This window comes from Protobothrops mucrosquamatus, unplaced genomic scaffold, assembly GCF_001527695.2.
Source record: "Protobothrops mucrosquamatus isolate PMUCROS unplaced genomic scaffold, P.Mucros_1.0 scaffold815, whole genome shotgun sequence".
Lineage (NCBI taxonomy): Eukaryota > Metazoa > Chordata > Lepidosauria > Squamata > Viperidae > Protobothrops > Protobothrops mucrosquamatus.
In genome coordinates this window covers 113,909-134,050 of record NW_015387078.1, presented here as the reverse complement: position 1 = coordinate 134,050, position 20,142 = coordinate 113,909, and the positions used below count along the sequence as shown (strand labels likewise).

At 39.9% G+C, this 20,142-nt stretch overlaps 1 protein-coding gene across 1 annotated transcript in view; it reads right to left on the bottom strand.

Annotated features, from left to right (window-relative positions):
• Positions 1 to 6,594: 6,594 nt before the first annotated feature.
• CYGB (cytoglobin) overlaps positions 6,595 to 20,142 on the bottom strand; it is a 69,033-nt gene continuing 55,485 nt past the window's right edge. The window contains exon 4 of the mRNA XM_015818896.2: positions 6,595 to 6,890. Within this exon, the coding sequence (XP_015674382.1) occupies positions 6,816 to 6,890 (75 nt within the window). The 3' untranslated portion in view covers positions 6,595 to 6,815. The remainder of the gene's footprint in view (positions 6,891 to 20,142) is intronic.

Here is a 20,142-nt window from a genome sequence, read left to right as displayed (position 1 = left end):
AGAGACTGAGTGCCCAAATGGCAACCCAAAACCCACTTATGCATTGTTGGGTGCTGGGTGGGTGTGGCCCATTGGCTGGGTGTGGCCAATTGGGTGTGGCCCATTGGGTAGGCGTGGCTGCAGTGGTAATGGCAGACTGGGCGGGACTAAAAAGTTCAATCAATCAATTTCAACTTTGCAAGATCTTTTTTTTTCCTGCGGGAAGTTGAAATCGACTGATTGATTGAACCTTTTTTTTTTTTGTACACGGCGGCAGAGGCCTAAAGCGAAAAGGTTTTATAACACCCAGCTGAAGGCCTAGGACTGGGGTGACGGCACGCTTGCCCACAGAGAGGGCTCTGAGTGCCGCCTCTGGCACCCGTGCCATAGGTTCGTCACCACTGCTATATACCATTTCAGACAAATGATTCTCCAATCTCTTCTTTAAAACTTCCAGTGTTGGAGCATTCACAACTTCTGGAGGCAAGTTGTCTCATTAGAGCCAGTGGTTTAGCTAAAGACACTCACACCCAGAATGAGTATTTCGGCATCAAAAGCTGCGAATGGAACCAAAAAGTGATCACCACTGATCAATCAACAATCCCCCACGAATTTAAATTGCTTCTAGCCTATCAAGGATTCCTAAAACAAATGGAAGAAATTCCCCTATACCAGTCACACTGGCGTATAGTTTTAAACAGAACACTCTTGCTACACTTGTTAAGTGAATCACTGCAGTTGTTAAGTTAGTAACACCGCTGTTAAGTGAATCTGGCTTCCCCATTGACTTTGTTTGCCAGAAGATCACCAAAAGTGATCACGTGACCCCAGGACACTGCAACCATCATAAATATGAACCAGTTGCCAAACGTCTGAATTTTGATCATGTGACCATGGGGATATTGCAATGGTTGTAAGTGTGAAAAATGGTCATAAGTCACTTTTTTCAGTGCCATTATAACTTAGAACAGTCACTAAATGAACTGTTGTAAGTCGAGGACTACCTGTACATTGCCTTGAGCATTTAAAAGATAAACGGAATTTTAATGTATTCTGTGAAGGCTTGAATCACTCAGATGCTTTGCACCAATTGTCCATTTCACTAGATTGTAAGCTCATTGTGGTCAAGGTCTCTGTGTCATCATACTAGTTCTATAACAGAGGTCCCCAATCTTTTGGGCACCAGGGACTAGTTACGTGGAGAGGTTTTCTGGAAGGTGTGTGGTTTTATGTGCTACCTGCATCCCGCAGATGGGGCTTTGCTTGTTTGTGCAGCCCGATTGCTGGCATGCCACGGCCCGGTAGTGGTCCAAGGACCGGGGGTTGGGGACCCCTGTTCTATAGTATTTACTAGTTATTTATTCTGAAAGTGTTAATAATGAAAGGTACTGCATATTGGCAACAATGTTGTTGTTTTTTAATTCTTTTGCAACTTTAACAAGAATGATATTAAACAACAGTGATACTGAACAACAAAAAGGGAATGGACAGGAAGTGAAATAGATTCCAGTGGGAATATTTTGACTAGCATGTTAGCTTGTCAGCTTTTGACTCATTCAACCAAAGATTGCTCTATTTATTTTTGGTAACATAATTACCTCAGAAGAAGGAAATGGCAATTTAGTTTTGCCTTATTGTCAAGGAATTAACATAGATGAGTGTCCAGGAAGTCATTGGGAGTTGAGTTTGATTTTTTTTATCTTTTTAGATGACCTCACTGATATTGAAGTGTTAAAATAATATTTCATAGAAGTGTTCAAGGAACAAGTCTATGATTCAGGCCTGAATAGCAACTTAAGCATTACACACATTTTCAAAGTAGGAAGGAAAATGACAAAGATATATTTCATGTCATATCTATCTTCCTTGTTTGTTTATCCAGGATAGAAGGATAGGTTAGAAAAAATATTGCAATGCAGCTTCTTTAGCAGAACTAGCACAATTTTAAATTTATATCTGATTGCAGCTCTGTGGCATGAATGTCATAGTTTTTCCCAATCAGGTATCATCTAGATGTGTTGGATTACATCATGCTTGGCAAGCATGGCCCATGAAAGCTGTAATCCAACATATTTGGAGGGCTTTATATTGGAGAACACAAATTATTGTGTGACTCAAAAACCCATGCTATACTAGCTTCATCTTATTATTTCTCTATGTATTTGTTAATCTTGGAAGAGGCAGTATATTCCTGCTCAGGAATATGGTTATCCCTTACCTCCAGTGAGAATGGAGATACCATTATGACATCACTGAAGAAGGGCTGTGAAAGTGTCATGAGCTAAATAAAAAAGGCAAAACATACTAAAGGGATTTCTACATATAGAATTCAATAGTCATGGCTTTTCTTCCCACCAAATAATGCTAATACTAATTTCTATTAATAATAGTTGGGGAATTAATTATATTTTTATTGTTATTTATTTCGCACTTTACCTCCTGCTCTATACTTACAATCCTGGGAAATGTAGTTTTGTAAGGATACTAAGGATTCTAAAACAAACAATGCCCACTCTGTCCAAAACTATACCTCCCAAATTCCTTGCAGAGAGGGAGTCAATTCATCCATATAGATATGCTCCAGACCAAAACTAGATAATCTTTGGATGGCTGCTGGCGAAACTAATTATTGTTTGAAGAGATAAAAGTCACAGTAGGCAATGTGCTGATGCAAAGTGGGCAGGGCCTTAGAAACCTATTTTACCGGGTTTTCTACCTATAAATGGTCCCACTGATCTTCAGCTACTGTGTTCCAATAATAGCTGCAAAAGCAATTATTTGAGTAGATATACACAACTTCTGCAGCCTTAGACTGCCCATGTTTGCTTCCAATTGCCTGTGCTTTGTTACTTGCAATAGCTGGATGAAATATTGGATTAGGCCAGTGCTTCCCAAATCTGGATAAATTACCCTACATTGGCTAAAAGTGGGTTTTCTTTGGGTAATGGCACATGAAACCATTACCCATCACAATAGGGACATTTAAATTGACTTAAAGATTGCCACACATAACATATTTGAAAATCTCCCAAAGTTTTTCTATTAAGATAAAAATCGAGGAAATTATCAATGGTAATTTGTTGAAATGACCCAAAGATCATGCGATGATATTTTTATGATACAGGTAGTCCTCAAATTACAGCCATTTGTTCAGTGGCTGTTTGAAGTTACGATGGTGTTGAAGGAAGAGGACTTATGACTGGTTCTCAGATTTTGATAACACTTTTTAATAAGTGGTTTTGGGCTATGAAGGAAAATGTTCGGGAAGCACTGGATGTAACGGCATGTGAGAATGACCTCGCGAGACGAGGGGAAGAGATGCTACCAAGGTAATGATCAGATAAAAAGGGGAGGAGCCTGCAACTGCTTAAAGGGCAAAGAAAGAAAGTTAAAAAGAATCTGCCCTAATGTATCAGACTGTTAAAAGTGACAGTGGGAGGCTTGCACTTTGCAAAGTCTTGTTAATGTAGCCTTACAATAAAATAGAATGAGCTCATCTGGTTGCGTTTCCTGTCTGGTTTACCTGGGAGGGCTGACTCTGAGCTAGACTAACAGAGTCCATTATTTTGCCTCACAGGCTGCCATCCACATGCTATAAACTAGAAGCTGACTGACCTGCCTTGTGGCTCTCCTTTTCTTGGCATAAGAGATTAAACATGCAGCTACGTGATTATACTTTCCCACGTACTACAGCTATTGCTATAGTAAAAGCAGGATTAAAAACTAGCAGACACATAAGTGGTGGACAGGCCTGGTAGAGGAGCACACTTGGTGTGTAAACTTGCATTCATTTAACATGTTTTTAATGGCCTTAAAGTGGAATACACACTTGCAAAAAGCACGTTTTTTGCAAATGAAGGCATGCTTTGTAGGAGTTTAGCATATAAAGGAAATCACAGCTCTATGTAAGTACTTAGGGGAAGAGTTAGGGCAATATAAAATCCTGAATCTATAAGTTTATTTTGAGCATTAGAATATCTACAAGTCTGAGACTAGTCTGCTGTAGAATTAACAATAATAAAATATTAATTGATCACTCTTGGATAGTCCAAAGGGATACAGTGTGTTGATCCCTAAATGTACTGGACTTCAATTTCTATCAGCCCCAAGTAGCATGGTCAATGGCAAGGACATTGTGAGTTGTAATCCAAAACATCCAGAAGGCTCCATATTGCCTATCTCTGGATTAACCTATCCTGCCATAGATGATTTTCTATTTTCTATGGAGACAACACAGAATGGTAACACTTATAACAAGGAACCGATGTATAAAGATTAAACAAAATCACAAGACAATATATTGGCAGCATACAGAAGTCATACAAATAATACAGAGGAAAATTACAACAGGGTTCAGCCAGTACGTTGGGTAATAAACAAGAGGATTTAGTACGATAAGGAGGAAAACATTCACAAATCACTGTTCATAGCACCAGAAGCCCATTTTATAAAATACAATATTAAATTATATGTATTAATATTTATTATTTTATACAGTGCCGTAGTCTTGTGCATGGCTGTTTAACAGATAATCCCCATGAGAAACAGCTTTTTGCTCCCAAGGACCCTACAATTCAAAGTTTGGAAGAATTGGGAATGAAATGAAGGAGAGTCAGTAAAGAGCTATAAGTACTATCACAGCCAGGTACCCTCCAGCTGTGCTAAACAACTCTGATCACCCCTTCCAGCATAGCCAATGGGAATTGTAACCCATCACATTGGTAGAGGGCCCTGGCTAGCCAAGGCTATTCTACTCTTACTTTACCTTTGACCTGCACAAGCTCTGAGTTTTTCAGTTCATTTTACATTTCCATCACCAGCTTGCTATAGGCAAGATTATGCTGTGTTTTTGCTTTTGTTTTGCATTCTTGCTTGGCTATCCCTTTTTCATTTATAATAAAATTACTTTAGTCAAAACTGTCTGGTTTGTGTGTATGTACATACACACCCACACCCACACCGAGAGTTTTCACTAAAGTAATTTAGTCTATGTATGCAACGTAACAGTCAGGATTTTCCCACCATCATGTGTGTGTGTGTGTGTGTGTGTGTGTGTGTGTGTGTGTGTGTGTGTGTGTGTGNGAGAGAGAGAGAGAGAGAGAGAGAGAGAGAGAGACGACAAATTGTTATGGATTGAAATAATATAGCTCCAAATTTTTAAGGGCTAACATATTGCTTCAGGGATAAATTAATGTGCACGTATTTTCCTTCCAGAAATGTCATCGTACTTTGAAAATGAATTTCAAAATACATTTAGATTGTGATATGGGATCATGGTATTATTGTAGATGACTTTCAGAATTTAAGGTCATATTTTTTGAGGAATGTGGTGGAATTTAGTCGTAGTAGAATCCCTTTTAGCAGGAAAAAATGTGTATTTATAAACATTAGAACTGTCATATTTTGTAACCAGTCTAGATTCTTGCATCTTTAATGGCAGATTGGCTGATTCCTTATTTCCATGTCATGAAGGATTCCCTTCTGATTTTTCCAAATCTGTTCTCTATTAAATGAACAGCCAAGTCAGCCAACGGTCAGATTTTTCCCTTCTACTTAGGTGGCAGTGCTACTTGCTGGAGATGATTGGTGGTCGTATGAACACAAAAATCCTATCAGAAATCCTTTCAAATCTAATTATAGGAATTGGAAGGAAAGCGTTAAAAAAGGAAAGATTAAAAAAAGGATTGTTATCCCAAACCTATCTGGGCACAGTATTGCCAACTCCACAGCAATAATCCTAGGTACAGTTAGACCTGCATAAATCTCATTCACTTACATGGGGTTTATTCTGTTACAGTTGCTCACAAGGGATGAGATCTAACGAAGAATGTCCTTCCACGTCCACTTTTTTGTAAGAAGCCCAATAAGACCTCAGAAAGCCAACACATATATAGGACTGGATGAAATGATTCAACTCAACCCACACAGAGAATTTCTTAGGCATCATGAAATAGCTATAAATTAATATATTGATTTGTTCTTTTAATACATCATTTTTTGGTTTCAGGTGTTTTAGGTATTCAAGCTTTGGCTAAATCTTCTACAATCGCAAGACTTCTAAAGTTAGTTTTGTAAAAGGGGAAAAAAACATTGTAATGGAATACAAAACTAAGAAGAAAACAGCGAGGACTGCAAACACAATTCATAATAATTCCAGAGAAACTCCAGTCCAGAGGAGATAGCAGGAGAGAAAAGCGTAAACAAGAAGACAAGACTAAGCCTCGTCTCGCGGTGCAGATTTTGAAATCTAGACTACATGTATTGAGATCAAATGTCTTTTTAAGGACATGGTCAGAATGTATCATGCGGAAATGAGATCCTGCAAGCACTTTTGCACACATCACTAGTATTTTGGGGGGTGGGGAAGCAAGGACACTCACGTAGTCATCAGCGATATATGGGCACAAAAGTACTTGCAGAAATCAAATATTGGAACTTGTACATTCTCACCTTAGTACAAAAGATGGAAACGTATCAATTCAATGCCATTTGATGAAAAGTCCTCTTCAAGACAGACAAAAACAGTAAGTCTCCAGAGTTATCAATGTGGATGAATCATAACAGTCAAGATCTATATAATTTTTGTTTCCCTCTGGGGAAATTCAATACATTCCCTCCCCCCCATCACAGTGTACATGATTTGAATTTGCCTGGCTAACTTCAGGGAGAGTGTTTATGCACACCTGGTCTTCTATAGCTTAGCTGGCCTTAGCTATAGAAATTATAAAGCATTTCCACTGACTAATATGTACACGGGATAATTAAAGGAGACAGATGTAGTTCTCTTGGGTGCTATCCTTTTCCGGTGCCAGTTTAGTCTTCTGAGAGACGGCATTTCAGGTCTGTGGGAGGGGTTCTGCCACTTTGCTGCTGCTCCAGCTGCTGCTGCCACCGCTGTCACCTGGGGGTTCCTAAAAAGGAAAAGGGAGAAAACAAAATCAAAGGAAGCTCAGGTATTCACTTCTGGGATTTTTGACAGCTCAGTAGATTTTGCTAGATGTCTGCAGTGATTGCAATGATCTCATGATGTCCATCTGAGGGACCTCACATTCTACCATGGTTGATGGGCCTTATTCCTGGCGAGGGGTGTATAGGATTTCTGACATTGTTTCTGACATTCACAAATTGCTCTGTTAACCATCTAATCCTGAAAGTGAATATCAACAATATGAAAAAAAAAATTACTAGAGTTTTCTGCTTTTTTTTCTTCCCTCCAAGAGGTTGAATTCCCCTCCCAATTCTGCTAAACAGAGCTTCATTACTGGAAACATTGATCTCACCCAGATTTTTAAAGAGGAATTACAACATTATTATTTTTGATATATTTATCACACCTTTTATCCAAGCAACTCTAGAGAGTATAAAACATCCTCCATTGTCCTTTCATTCCTCATGGAAAGCTTTTTTTAAAAAAAAACTTTTTCTGGTCATAGAACTTGTTACTTTAAAAAAATAAAGTAAAGAGGTAATGCCATTTATGGTAGTTGGAAGGCAGACTTTAAGAGTTTCTCATACCCCATTGAAAAATCCTCTCCCTTTCAGATAAGTGCACTGACTTTAGCTCAATGTACTCCAAGTTCTTTTTTAATTGAATAATCATAATCTTCATCAGGGTCCAGTCGGGAATACACAAAATGGAGACTGCTTTAGAAAGAAGATTTATTTAGTTGCCAGAAACTTCAGTGACAGCAGCATGTTTCTGGGGTGGCTGACCACATGGTGCTGGGAGTGGTGGGTTTTTATATCTTCTTGGGCTTTTATGTTTGGAGTTCTTCCTGTTCCTGAGGCATGAACTTTGACCTGAGGTTCAGTGTGTCCTTTTGGTATTCTGATGGTGGTGGGTTAATCCTATTATGTTCAAAAGGTCATGTCCTGCTTCACTGGGGCTGTGGCTGATGGCTATGTCCTGTGTTGGATTTTTTGGGGGGTGAGGGGATTTTGGTTCTAGGGATCTTTGTCTTTCTAATCCCATCAGCTCCAAGCTTCCCGGCTCTAGTCTTTCTGAAGGGATTATCAAATCTGCATTTCTACAGAGCTGGTCTGCTTAGTTTCTGCTTGGGGCTATTAAGAAAACCTGGGCCTGCTTTTCTGCCTTTTTAATATTCCCAAAAATATTTCCTTCTCGGGGGTGGGTGGGTGCTGTATTTCTACAATTGCAACAGGAAAAAAAGAGCAAAGGGCAAGAAATGGAAGGAAATGGAAGAGCAATAAATACAGTTAGTAGCTATTATGGGATAAACTATAGCAGTATTCCTCCCACTGCAACAGTTGACATTACAGTACCTTCTGTACAGGCAAACATGTTTATCTTATAATGCTTAATAAATATACATAGTTCTGCTCAGGTTACCACCCTACAATTATCTGCTGGTGGGATTCCTATTAGAGCTGTTGATATGGGCTGTGCTGCTGGAGAGAAGCTGTTCCTTGCCAAAGGAAAGCAGCCTGCTGATAATAGAGACAAATAGGCCATTGGCTTTTCACCCTTCTATAGCATATTTGAGATATATTTCCAGCACACCAGATATCTAGCGTGTGCCTGGTTGATTCCTCCCCAATGGGAAGGTCAGGATGTTTCCTTCATCCTGAGCTGTTTCTCTTTGTATCTGAAGTTGAGGAATGGCAGGATTTTTTCTCATGTTTTTCTGTGAATGCCAGAACATTTCTTCATCCAACTGTGAGTATGTTGCCCCATGCACCTCCCCCCCACGCATCATCTTGTGACCTATGAGTGATGGCATAAAATTGAGGAATATTTTCCTTGGTTCTTTTGCCTTGCCTAGTAGTAGTGTATTTGTTTGGGCAGGCTGGGAACCATTAGTTGTTTCTCTAACTGCTTCTTACCTGAAAAAGTTTGGACTACCTTTGGGCTGAAGGAGTGAAGATGGTCTTCTCATGTACTTACTCTCAACACAATATTGGTCACGTTTTATACTAGGATTGTGTCAATAGACTCTACACTTAGTTCATTTCCTGAAATGGGCTTAATGGTGGACTACTTCCCAGTGCTGTCCCATCCCTCTCCAGAAACCATGGATTGCAAATTGTGAGCCACCTGTAGAAATATCTGCCAGGAGCTATTTGCTGATTGTCTCTTAGGCATATGGTTAAATTTGTGAAAATGCCCTCTGTGTTAAATCCAGGACAGGAAAAGAATCTAAGCAGATGATTCCCAAGATATGTCTTTTTGGTTCATCCCCAAAGCAGAAACTCTGCTGCCAGAAAAAATCAGCTCTAGAAATGGAAGGAGGAAATGGTGTTTGTTTGTTTAATGTTAGATTTCCCATCACCAGGGTCAGAGTTCTCTCACCCTCTGCAGATGAAAACTCAAAATATCCTCTATCGCCTCTGAGACTTATAGCTCGAATCAAAATGACACTGAATAATTCAGTTGCCTGCTGCAGATGTTGATTAAATCTTCTCATACTATACTATATCTATAAATTAGCATGATTAGCGTGGCTGAGTGGTAAGGATGACCTTAATAAAGCTGTTGAATATTTACCAATCTGAAGAGCCAATATCTTATGAAAGCAAACAAGAACCCTTCTTTTGAGTAGGGAAGCATTGTGTGGCCAGGGAAAGAGAAGGATTGAGGAATTAGCTGAGTCCATTAAAATGACAGCTTGGCAATTATTTGATACTTAGAGGCTCTGGGGTACCTTGAGGGCTATTGGCAGGATTTTTGCATGAAGACAGAAACGGAAATTTTCCATATTCTATCCCTCTGTGAAATATGAAGATTGATGCTGTGTAATTTCTGCTCATTAACCAGCTTCCCATGTGTGGAGAACAGAACAGGAAATAAGTGGCAAAAGACAAATTCTCTTTGTGTCTCCCTTTTTATCTTGTTTTGTGGTTTTGTTTTGTTTTTTTGTTTAGGGTTGAAACCTGTCCCTGGAGATTTTTTTTCTTCAAAACATTAATATATTTCTGGATCCCACATTATTCCACCTCGGTTTTCACCACCTAGTAATTAATCTTTTTCTTGTCAAACACTGTGGGAATTAATCTTGGTCCAGGCTGACATAGTTTATATTAAGCACTCCTCAAATAAACCAAATTGTTTTGAGCAAACGAAGAAGAGACAATGAAGTAAGTTCTTGCTCTAGAATCACAGCAGGAAATTAAATCCCTCCCTTCCTTCCTGTAAGAATTTAGAAGAAAATCTAAGTCATGGGATGAAAGCAACTGAGATTGACTGTTAAAACCAAGAGCACTTTTTAGGTGTGTGGGGAGGGGTTCATTGTATTATTAAACCATCTAATACTGAATTGGATTGTGTGGGAATCATATTATCTGGAAAGGATCTGGTGCTTTCCAATAACAATACAGGTAGTCATCCTTACAATATGACCATTTGCTGAGACACAACTTGAAGTTACAAGTCACTGAACAAATAATACTTATGCCAGTCCCCAAATTTATGACCGTTGCAGTGCCCCCAGTGTCCTGTGAGCAAAATCTTGGTGCTTGGCAGCTCACTAGCACTTATGACTATAGGGCAGTGATGGCGAACCTTTTAGGGACCGAGTGCCCAAACTGCAACTCAAAACGCACTTATTTATCGTCGGGTGCTGGATGGGCGTGGCCCATTGGATGGGTGTGACTCATTGGGTGGGTGGGCCCATTGGGTGGGCATGGCTGCAATGGTAACGGCAGACTGGGTGGGACTAAAAAGTTCAATCAATCAATTCCAACTTTGCAAGATCTTTTTTTTCCCCGCGAGAAGTTGAAATTGATTGATTGATTGAACTTTTTTTTTTTTGCACACGTTGGTGGAGGCCTAAAGGGAAAAGGTTTTATAAAACCCAGCTGAAGGCCTAAGACTCGGGCGATGGCGCGTGTGCCCACAGAGAGGGCTGTGGTGCTATAGGTTCGCCACCACGGCTATAGGGGCATTTCCACCCCCCCTCCATCTCATCCCTTTTGGCTGTCCTGCACAGCAGCACTCTTGACGATGGTGCTGGGGCCTTCAGAAATCTCAGCCAGATGCTACCACCCGCAGGCTACTACTTCAGCCAAGAAGTGCCACCTCAAACTCTCATTGCAGCCAGGCACTCCAGCTCCATAGTGCAAAGCCCCAGCCGCTCTGCCACCCTGCGCTCTGCAGGCCCTGTTGCATCCAACTGACCTTCACTGTTTTCCTCCCAGTGCTGACAAGATGCATCTGGCCTGACCCTTTGTGAGGCAGTGGGCTGGCCGTGCCAGGCCTTCTTCCCAAGTCCATTTACCCTGTTCTCCAAACAGCATGTTTGGAGCACAATGCACTGTTCTTGTGATGCTTTGCAAGGCCTCAAAGGTTTTCTGAAGGCTTTCTGAAGCATTATGAGAATGGCACACCCCATTTGGGGAATGGTGTGTGTTATTTGGAGAACAGTGTGAGCAGCCTCAGGAAGAAATGGCCAGCAGATATGTCACATAGGAAGACGGTAAAGGTCAGCTGGACACAGCAAGGCCTGAGGAGTGCAGGCCAGCTGGGTTGACTGGGGCTTTGCACTGTGGCACTGGGATGACGGGCCACACAGTGTGGGGCTTGAGGTGGCTCTGCCTGGTGGTGCTGAGATTAAAATAGAGCCCAGATGATGGTGGCAGCCGGCTGAAACTGCCAACTGCTCTGTTGTAGGAGATGACCAGGCTGAGCCTGAGGGAGGGGGTCAAACCCGTCATCAGTCATGACTCTCTTCACACTCACAAGAGATCTAAGTCCAACCCACTTTGAATTCCTCTGACTCTTAAGTATCACCATTTTGCTTGGGCGGTTAGTAAGCTTGCAATAAATCTTTATACCCATTTGAACTGCCTGGATCTCCTGATTTCCCCGGCCCTTGACACTTGGGCCTCTGCCCTGGTGCTGCCACCACGAAGGAGTGCCACTGGGCAGGATGGTCAAAAGAGAAAAGATGAGGGTAGAGATATTTTACCAAGGATCGAGACTGAAAGGGACCAAGCCAAGAAGGCCTAACATCTGGTAGGATTTGGTTAATGCTGTCACTAAGCAATGCAGTCACATGACAACATGCTTTATGACTGCATCGCTTAGCAGTAGCAGTTCTGGTCCCAATTACTGTTGTAATTCTTGGACTATCTTTTATTGTCCAAAACCAGCATGGCTATATAGGGGTGCTTTTCTTCAATAATAACATTCCCGCAAATGCCTTCATCAAAGTAGAAGGATTCCCCCTCTCTTAAAACAGCTGTTGTGCTTCATCTGGCAGCAGGGTCTTCTGCATACGGGCATGTTCTATATACAGAGACTGCTGTTCATGAGGCAGATGAGGCCATCAAGGCAAACTTCCCCATCTCAACTCTCTTTTGAGGTGTAGACCCAGGAAGTTCTCTGAAGTAGGCAAGAACCAATTTCACAGTGATTTGCCCTGTCAGCTTTTCAAAATGAGAAGTGTCAAAGCAGTTAATAAGCAGGATGTACTGTGTTTAAAAAAGTTCTATTATTTTTATAAAGGTAAAAATCATGGTAAGTCACATCAACATAGATAAAACCAGGGGTCTCAAACTCGGTAGTGCCACTATTTAATAACATTTCAAACAGAATTGACCTTTCTCATCAGAATTCAAGAATCTGCTGGAAAGAATACAAGCTATCTAAAATTAAGTATAGAGTCTTGAGAAATGCAGTGGGTTTGGAATGTGAGGCTGACGGCCCTTTAATATAAAGCAGTGTTTCTCAACCTTGACAATTTTAAGGCATGTGGACTTCAACTCACAGAATTCCACAGCCAGCAATGCTGGCTGTGGAATTCTGGGAGTTGAAGTCCACATGCCTTAAAATTGTCAAGGTTGAGAAACACTGATATAAAGTATTCCCTCTGATCTGAGAGACATTTCATCATAATGGGAGGTTACATATTCAATCCTGGTTCGCCACTTAATGAGGAGAATAAGTTTGCAATTCCTGTTGAATGTGGAGGGTGAACGTATGAATGCTTACAGACATTTTTTTTTCTTATTTAACCTCCCTTTTAATATTATTGATATGGTATATAATCAAGCAATTTTAAAGATTCTTTCCATTTGCAGTCCAAAATTCACAGTTCATACTTCTGCTAAGAACTGGGATAATATAATACAATTTTCTACCATGTGTCCTACTGAACTAAGCTATGCACGTCAAGCCTCTGTTTTTTTTTAAGAAATCAATAAAAGTCAAATTCCAGCATTTGGAATCGTTTGGATATGAGACGGGTGTCCAATAAAATAATAAAATTAAAATAAAATAAAAAAATAAAATAAAATTTGTTTGAGTACAATTAAAATTGATGCCTAAACCTCACTTTTTCTTGTTTGCAAAAAAACCTCCCTAAAAATAGTTAATTTTTAATTGTTTTTTTAAAAATAAAAATAACCAAGCCTCCAAATCTTCAAGAGTACATCAGGAGACAGCCCACCGGGAAGGCTAAAAAATGTATGGGTGCCTTGACTCTCATATGGGAGGCTGTGCCAAAGGGCTAGAGCTGCCATTAAGAAGTTGCATTTTGCCTGACCCATCAGGTGGCAACATTTAAGGGACAACACCTGGATTGTACCCACTCTAGTTAATCTGGTAGAATGGGCAAACACCCTCATGGCCCACAAAGAGCCATGAAAACTGGAATTTTTGAAGAAAATAAGAGGGCCTAAGGACTGCAGTGCCTGCTTTAAATCTCACCTATGCTGAAGGTATTTTTCTTATCTGGCCTGAGATTCATTCATTCATTTCTTTACCATACCTGCGTATTAGTTAAACCCTTTTGTTGCTTCAGCTGGATGGGATGAAGTATTTAATAGAACTGCAATTATCATCAATATTCTAATGGCATTGCTTGCTTGCTTGCTTTCCCAATTATCTCTTTCAGCAATTTCGTACTGACATTAAATAGGAGAGTTAAATAAAGTAGAACTCCTGTGGGTTTTATATTCAGAGGGCGATAGCTATTCACCCTGGACAGCAGTAAATAAGTAGCCTGACTTTTTTTTTTTGAGATCACTGAGTAAATAAACTAGTCCAAGGCAGGGATTGTGGGAGTTTGTCTGGAGGGACAAACAATGCCCACTCGTGATTCAAAGTGATAGTTGTGCAATATGACTGTCCATGCCTATCCTAACAAGCCTCCTTTGCTGACACTTCCACAAATTCCCTAATTTTTTTTTCTTTTGGTTGCGGGACATTTTTTTAAAAAAATATTATCTCTCAAAGAGAAGAATAGATACAAGACTTGAGGTACTATAGACAGATGTACCGTACTCTGAACTTGAATATACACTGACCAGCCAGTTATTGTGCCCACATTTTGCTCTGAATCAGTAAACACTAGAGTTGGCCATTGAGAGCAATTCACCTGGCATAGATGGGATTGTCTGTCAGCACTTCTGTTAGACAACAATCTTTGCCACAAAAGGAAAGTAACATTTTGTCTACCCACTGGTACAGACAGAGCCTCCTCAATAAAAGCAGTTTATAAAATTTGAGTAAACAAATTTTAAAAAGCTCCCCAATATGTTTGAGTGGGAAATTTTAACACAGTAAGTGTCAAACACGCCCTATTAATTGCACACCCAATATATTAGATGGGAGAAGTTTCATTAGCTGTAAGAGTATCACATTTGTCAACTCAGGTTCATTCATAAAACAACATCGTGATTCTGGGGCCAAACTTAAATGCTACAATTGCAGCCACATCTCATATATATGCTTGCTTCTTGCAAAGTTTTCTTCAGCAAAAGGTCCCAAAAATGCTTTTCCAAAAGGCAACTGGACTTTTTTGGTTTTTTTTCCCTTTGAAAACATTTCACTTCTCATCCAAGAAACTTCTTGGAGAACTGAAGAAGCTTCTTGGAGGAGAAATGAAACATTTTCAAAAGGAAAAAAACAACCAAGAAAGTCCAGATGCCTTTTGGAAAAGCAGCTCTGGGAGAATCATAACCTGGATGGTTGAGAATCTCCACAGACCTTCAGCAAAGGGAATTTGCTGAGCAAATAGGAGATAGGAGAAGGTAGCTGCAGCCATCTCTGGGCAGCCTGTCTTTCCCTGAAATTCTCCTACTAAATTCTTTGCCCCAGATGTTCAGACCAGCTTTGCAAAATCTATGCAGGGCTGCTTGGAGGAGGGAAGAGCAAGGAGAGTTTCAAAGAGAAATAGATATTCTTTCTTATAGGGAAGAGCCATTTCCTTCTTGTGTATGACTTAGCTCCATTACATCCCCTTGATCTCCTTCAGCTTGCCACTTCGTGTCCTTGGCAAAACATTTCGGCACCTAAATAAAGCCAGCTAATGAATATGCAGGCAATATTATGTGCCTGCTTGTCTAAGTCACAGAATTTGGGTTTGCAGGTCAGATAGAAACCGTTGTTTTTAGCATCAAATTCTAAGTACAAGCCTGAGGCAGGGGAACACAACATTCTCAAAGATGCTGAAATCCTTCTCTTAGGGGCAATCCATCTTGCCTTTCACTTTTTTCATTTGCTTTTGTTCTTACACAACTGTGTACATTACCAAAATCAAACAAAGTCATGAAGCATGCCTGCAGGCAGGTTAAAAAAAGGGGGAAAGATAATCAAGGAAAGATTTCTGGCAAATAAGAAGCTGACATGAAGCATTCAAACATTCCCACAGTTGAGCTGTGTGTGTGTGATTCAAATATCATTAGATCTCATGCTCAATATGCAAGGACAAAGTACATATTATTACAGAATAGAGCTGGAAGGGACCTTGGAGGTCTTCTAGTCCAGCCCCCCACTTAAGCAGGAGAACCTATACCTTCTCAGACAAGTGAATGTCTAGCTTTTTCTTAAAAATCTCCAGTGATGGAGCCCCCACGATTTCTGGAGGCAAGCTGTTCCACTGGTTAATTGTCCTCACTGTCAGGAAGTTTCTCTTTAATTCTAGGTTGCTTCTCTCTTTGTTCAGTTTCCAATCATTGTTTCTTGTCCTGGCCTCTGGTGCTTTGGTAAATAACGTGACCCCCTCTTCTTTATGGCAGCCCCTCAAGTACTGGAATACTGCTATCATATCTCCCCTATTTCTTCTTTTCTTTAGACTAGCCAGACTCAAGTCCTGCAGTTGTTCTTCATATGTTTTAGTCTCCAGGCCTTTGATCATCTTAGTTGCTCTTCTCTGAATTTTTTCCAAACTCTCAACATTTTTTTTTGTGATATGGTGACCAAAATTGGCTGCAGTATTCCAGGTGTGGTCTTACTAGGGTTTTATAAAGTATTTTATAAATACTTCACGTGATCTTGATTCTATGCCTCTGTTTATACAACCCAGGATTGTATTAGCTTTTTTGGCTGCTACTGCACACTGCTGGCTCATAGTCAAGTGATCGTCCACTAGGACTCAAAGGTCCCTCTCACAATTACTGTTTTTATCCAGGTCTCACCCAGTCTGTACTTGTACCTTTGATTTTTCCTGCCTAAATGTAAAATTTTGCTTTTCTCCACACTGAAACTCATTTTGTTGGACAGGGACCATTGTTCAAGTTTGTCAATATCTTTTTGGATCCTGACTTTGTCTTCTGTGGTGTTGGCTACTCCTGTCAGTTTGGTGTCATCTGCAAATTTGATGAGTTCCCCTTCAATTCCCTCATCTAAGTCATTTATGAAGATATTGAAGAGTACTTGGCCTAAGACGTAACCTTGTGGTACCCCACTGCTCTCCATGTAGATAAAGTGCCGTTGAGGACTATTCATTGAGTACAGTTTGTCAGCCAGCTACAGATCCATCTAGTGGTGATGTTGTCTATTCCACCTTTTTCTAGCTTACCAAGGAGTAGGTTGTGGTCTACCTTATCAAATGCCTTACTGAAATCCAAGTATACTCCGTCCACAGAATTTCGCTGGTCTATTAGTTTAGTCACTTTATCGAAGAATGAAATAAGGCTGGTTTGGCATGATCTGTTTTTGATAAACCCTGGCTGGCTACTAGTTATAACTTTGTTTGCTTCTAGTTGTTTGCAGATCTGTTTTTTGATTATCTTTTCCAGGATCTTCCCAGGTATTGATGTTAGACTGATTGGTCTATAGTTTCCTGGGTCTGTTTTTTTCCCCTTTCTTGAAGATGGGAACCACATCAGCCCTTTTCCAATTCTCAGGTACTTCCCCGGTGCTCCGGGATTTTTTGAAAGATATGGTGCAGTGGTTCTGAGATAACATCTTCCAGCTCCTTCAGAACTCTGGGATGTAATCTGTCGGGTCCCGGTGATTTATACTTGTCAAGATCAGATAGGTGTTCTCTTTACCATTTTCTTGCTTGTTTTAATTTTTGTATGTAGGAGGTGAATGTATATATGCCTCAAATATCCTACAAATGATTTTGTCTTTAGAACTTCAGAGCAAGTGACAGTTGGGAAAACTGTCATATTACAGTTTTTTTAAAAAAAATTTTTTTAAAGGATTTTACAAGATTGAGCTTCGATGAGGGCTCAGCTGAAAACAGTTAGAAACCCTCATCTTGATACCTGAAAGTTCCTTTTAGGATCTGGTAATTGCACAAAAATCCATAGAGGATCTGCTTATGTGGGCAAGTTGGCTAAGCATTGCAGTCACATACCTAGTTCTTGCATGCTTCAATAGATCTTTGGTCTAACACTCTTTTTCCTGCATTTGCCTGAAAGGAAGCTGGGATTTTTTTTATTATTATTTTTTTTAAAAGGCTACTTAAATTAAATGACAGCAGGAGGCTTCCTAAAGTAAATTAACTTTCTTAGCTTCCTCATTACTGCCATGTTGGAGTTCCTGACATCCAGTGACAAATGGGCAATAGATCTCAGAAATGTTGGCTGAGCAACCAGGGCCAGTCAGCAGCTGCAGGACTACTGGAAGAAAAGTTGTTTACCCTTTGCAAATATACAAAAACTGGAAATGGAGAATTAATGACCTGTTATTACAAATCAAATCCAATCAGAAGAGGATATCTGAAAAGAATATACCAGTACCGAAAAGGACAACAACCAGAATCAGAAATAACAGAGCAGGGACTAGAACATTCAACTATGACATGAAATACAGTATTCATAGATGTAGAATGGGAAGAACTGCAAAAATCTATCCAGGACAATGAAATAGAAGCCTTCCCAGAAGTAGCTCAGACTGTACAGGCAAACCACAGGGAAGGGGGTATAGGAAATGACCAGGCTGACCCTGAGACTAGGGTCAAATGCATCATCAATCTGGCATCCCCACACCTCAAAAGAGTCCTAAATCCAATCCTTCCCTTGAAGTCTGTTGACTCTTATCTGCTGCCAATTTTCCTTGACCATTAGTAGATCAGATTCTTGTGTATAGCTTGCATGGAATAAACTCATGGTGCTTTTGAATTCTATTCTGGCTCCTGGTTTCTTATGCCTGACTGGGGATGGGAGCTGGTTGGTTTTTGCAGTAGAGGAAACCAGCATAGCTATTGAATACTTTTCATTCCCATACCAAGCACTCTCTCCTCTGCCTTCTCCCCAGAAAGAACAAATCTTTGTGACTAAAGAAAAACAAAAGGAATTCAAACAGAGAATAATTGAACATCTAGAACAGCACAAAAACAACATAAGATTGCATGTATTGAAGCTTGTTCCAAAGAAACAGCTAGCACAAGTATTAACAGGTGCCAATACTGTGTAATATCAAATATAAGCACCAACTCACTGCAAGAAACAAACCAACTAATACACAACATAGGTGCAGTTATAACTGAATATCTTTGATGCAAAATCAACAGATAAACAAATAAACAAAAACAAACTGCATCGCCAAAAAAAAGATTAGGTTAGAAAATAAAATCAGCATGCTAAGGTCAAATTCAAGCATGCTAGAACAGATAAAAGAAAAGAAGGTGAGTGGAATCAGAAATCATTTTTAAATAAAATTATGCATTTAGAGCAATTTTTAAAGTCTCACCTTTTATACATTTATTTATAACTAGCTGTACCCAGCCACGCGTTGCTGTGGCTCAGTCTGGTTAATGTTGCTGTAGCGTGTGTTGCTTTTACGTCCAACAGATGGCGCTGTTTTTCAAAAAAGCATGTTTTTACCTGTCACAGGTGTGACATATATATAATAGCAGGTATATAAAAACACGCGCGTATTCGAATGCAACATTGTGTCAAAATTTCAAAGCAATCAGTGAAGAACTTTTGGAGATTTAAGATTGTGAACAAACGAACATTTACATTTTTATTTATATAGATTTAGTTTTCCTATGTTATGTTAAAGGCTGTGGCAAAGGATAACTTCTACTCTAATTTGCAAGTGGAAGAGCAGTTTAATCCTTCCTTCCTGAGTTCTGATTGTATGTGAATTATCCCTGCATGTTTGTGAGGCTTAGAAAAACATCTGCCATCCTTACAAACACTCTGAAAGTATCAGCCTTTCCAGGTAGTCCAAACAGGAAACAAACCAGATGAACAAATTCTACTTAATTGTAAGACTACATAGCAAGTCTGCACTATTGGTGGATTTGAAATAAGATTTGACTTCATTGGTATCTGGGTGGGGAGTGAGGGGCCAAAATGGCTAAGGCAGAGGACACAACATCACAATCCAAGGCCTGTCCCTTTTGTACAAAAAGATTGTAATGTCTTGTTTACAGTGTTAAATGAATTATTGCAGTTGTTAAGTTAGTAACACGGTTGTTAAGTGAATCAGGCTTCCCCATTGACTTTGCTTGTCAGAAGGTTGCAAAAAGGGGATCACATGACCCCCCTGGGACACGGCAACCGTCGTAAATACATGCCAGCTGCCAAGCTTCTGAATTTTGATCACATGACCATGGAGATGCTGCAATGGTCGTTAACTGTGAGAAGCAGTCATGTCACTTTTTTCAGTGCCATTGTAACTTTGAATGGCCACTAAACAAGTGGTTGTAAGTCAAGGACTACCTGTATTAAACTGATATGCCACCCATCTCCCTGATAGTGACTAGTATGAATGTGTGTTGTCGCGGGGGTGTGGTGGTGGTGGGTTATTGTTTTATTATTTTTTTTATTTTATTGTTCGAATTTATATCCCGCCCTTCTCCTTGCGGACTCAGGGCGGCTGACAATCAATTAAAAACACCAATAACAACACAAAATTTAAAATTAATTAAAATGAAATATTTAACTTGTCTAATTTAAAATATAATTAAAAACTCCTCTAAAAACCCCTCTTAAAAATTACCCTAGGCCAGTCCCGCTTGT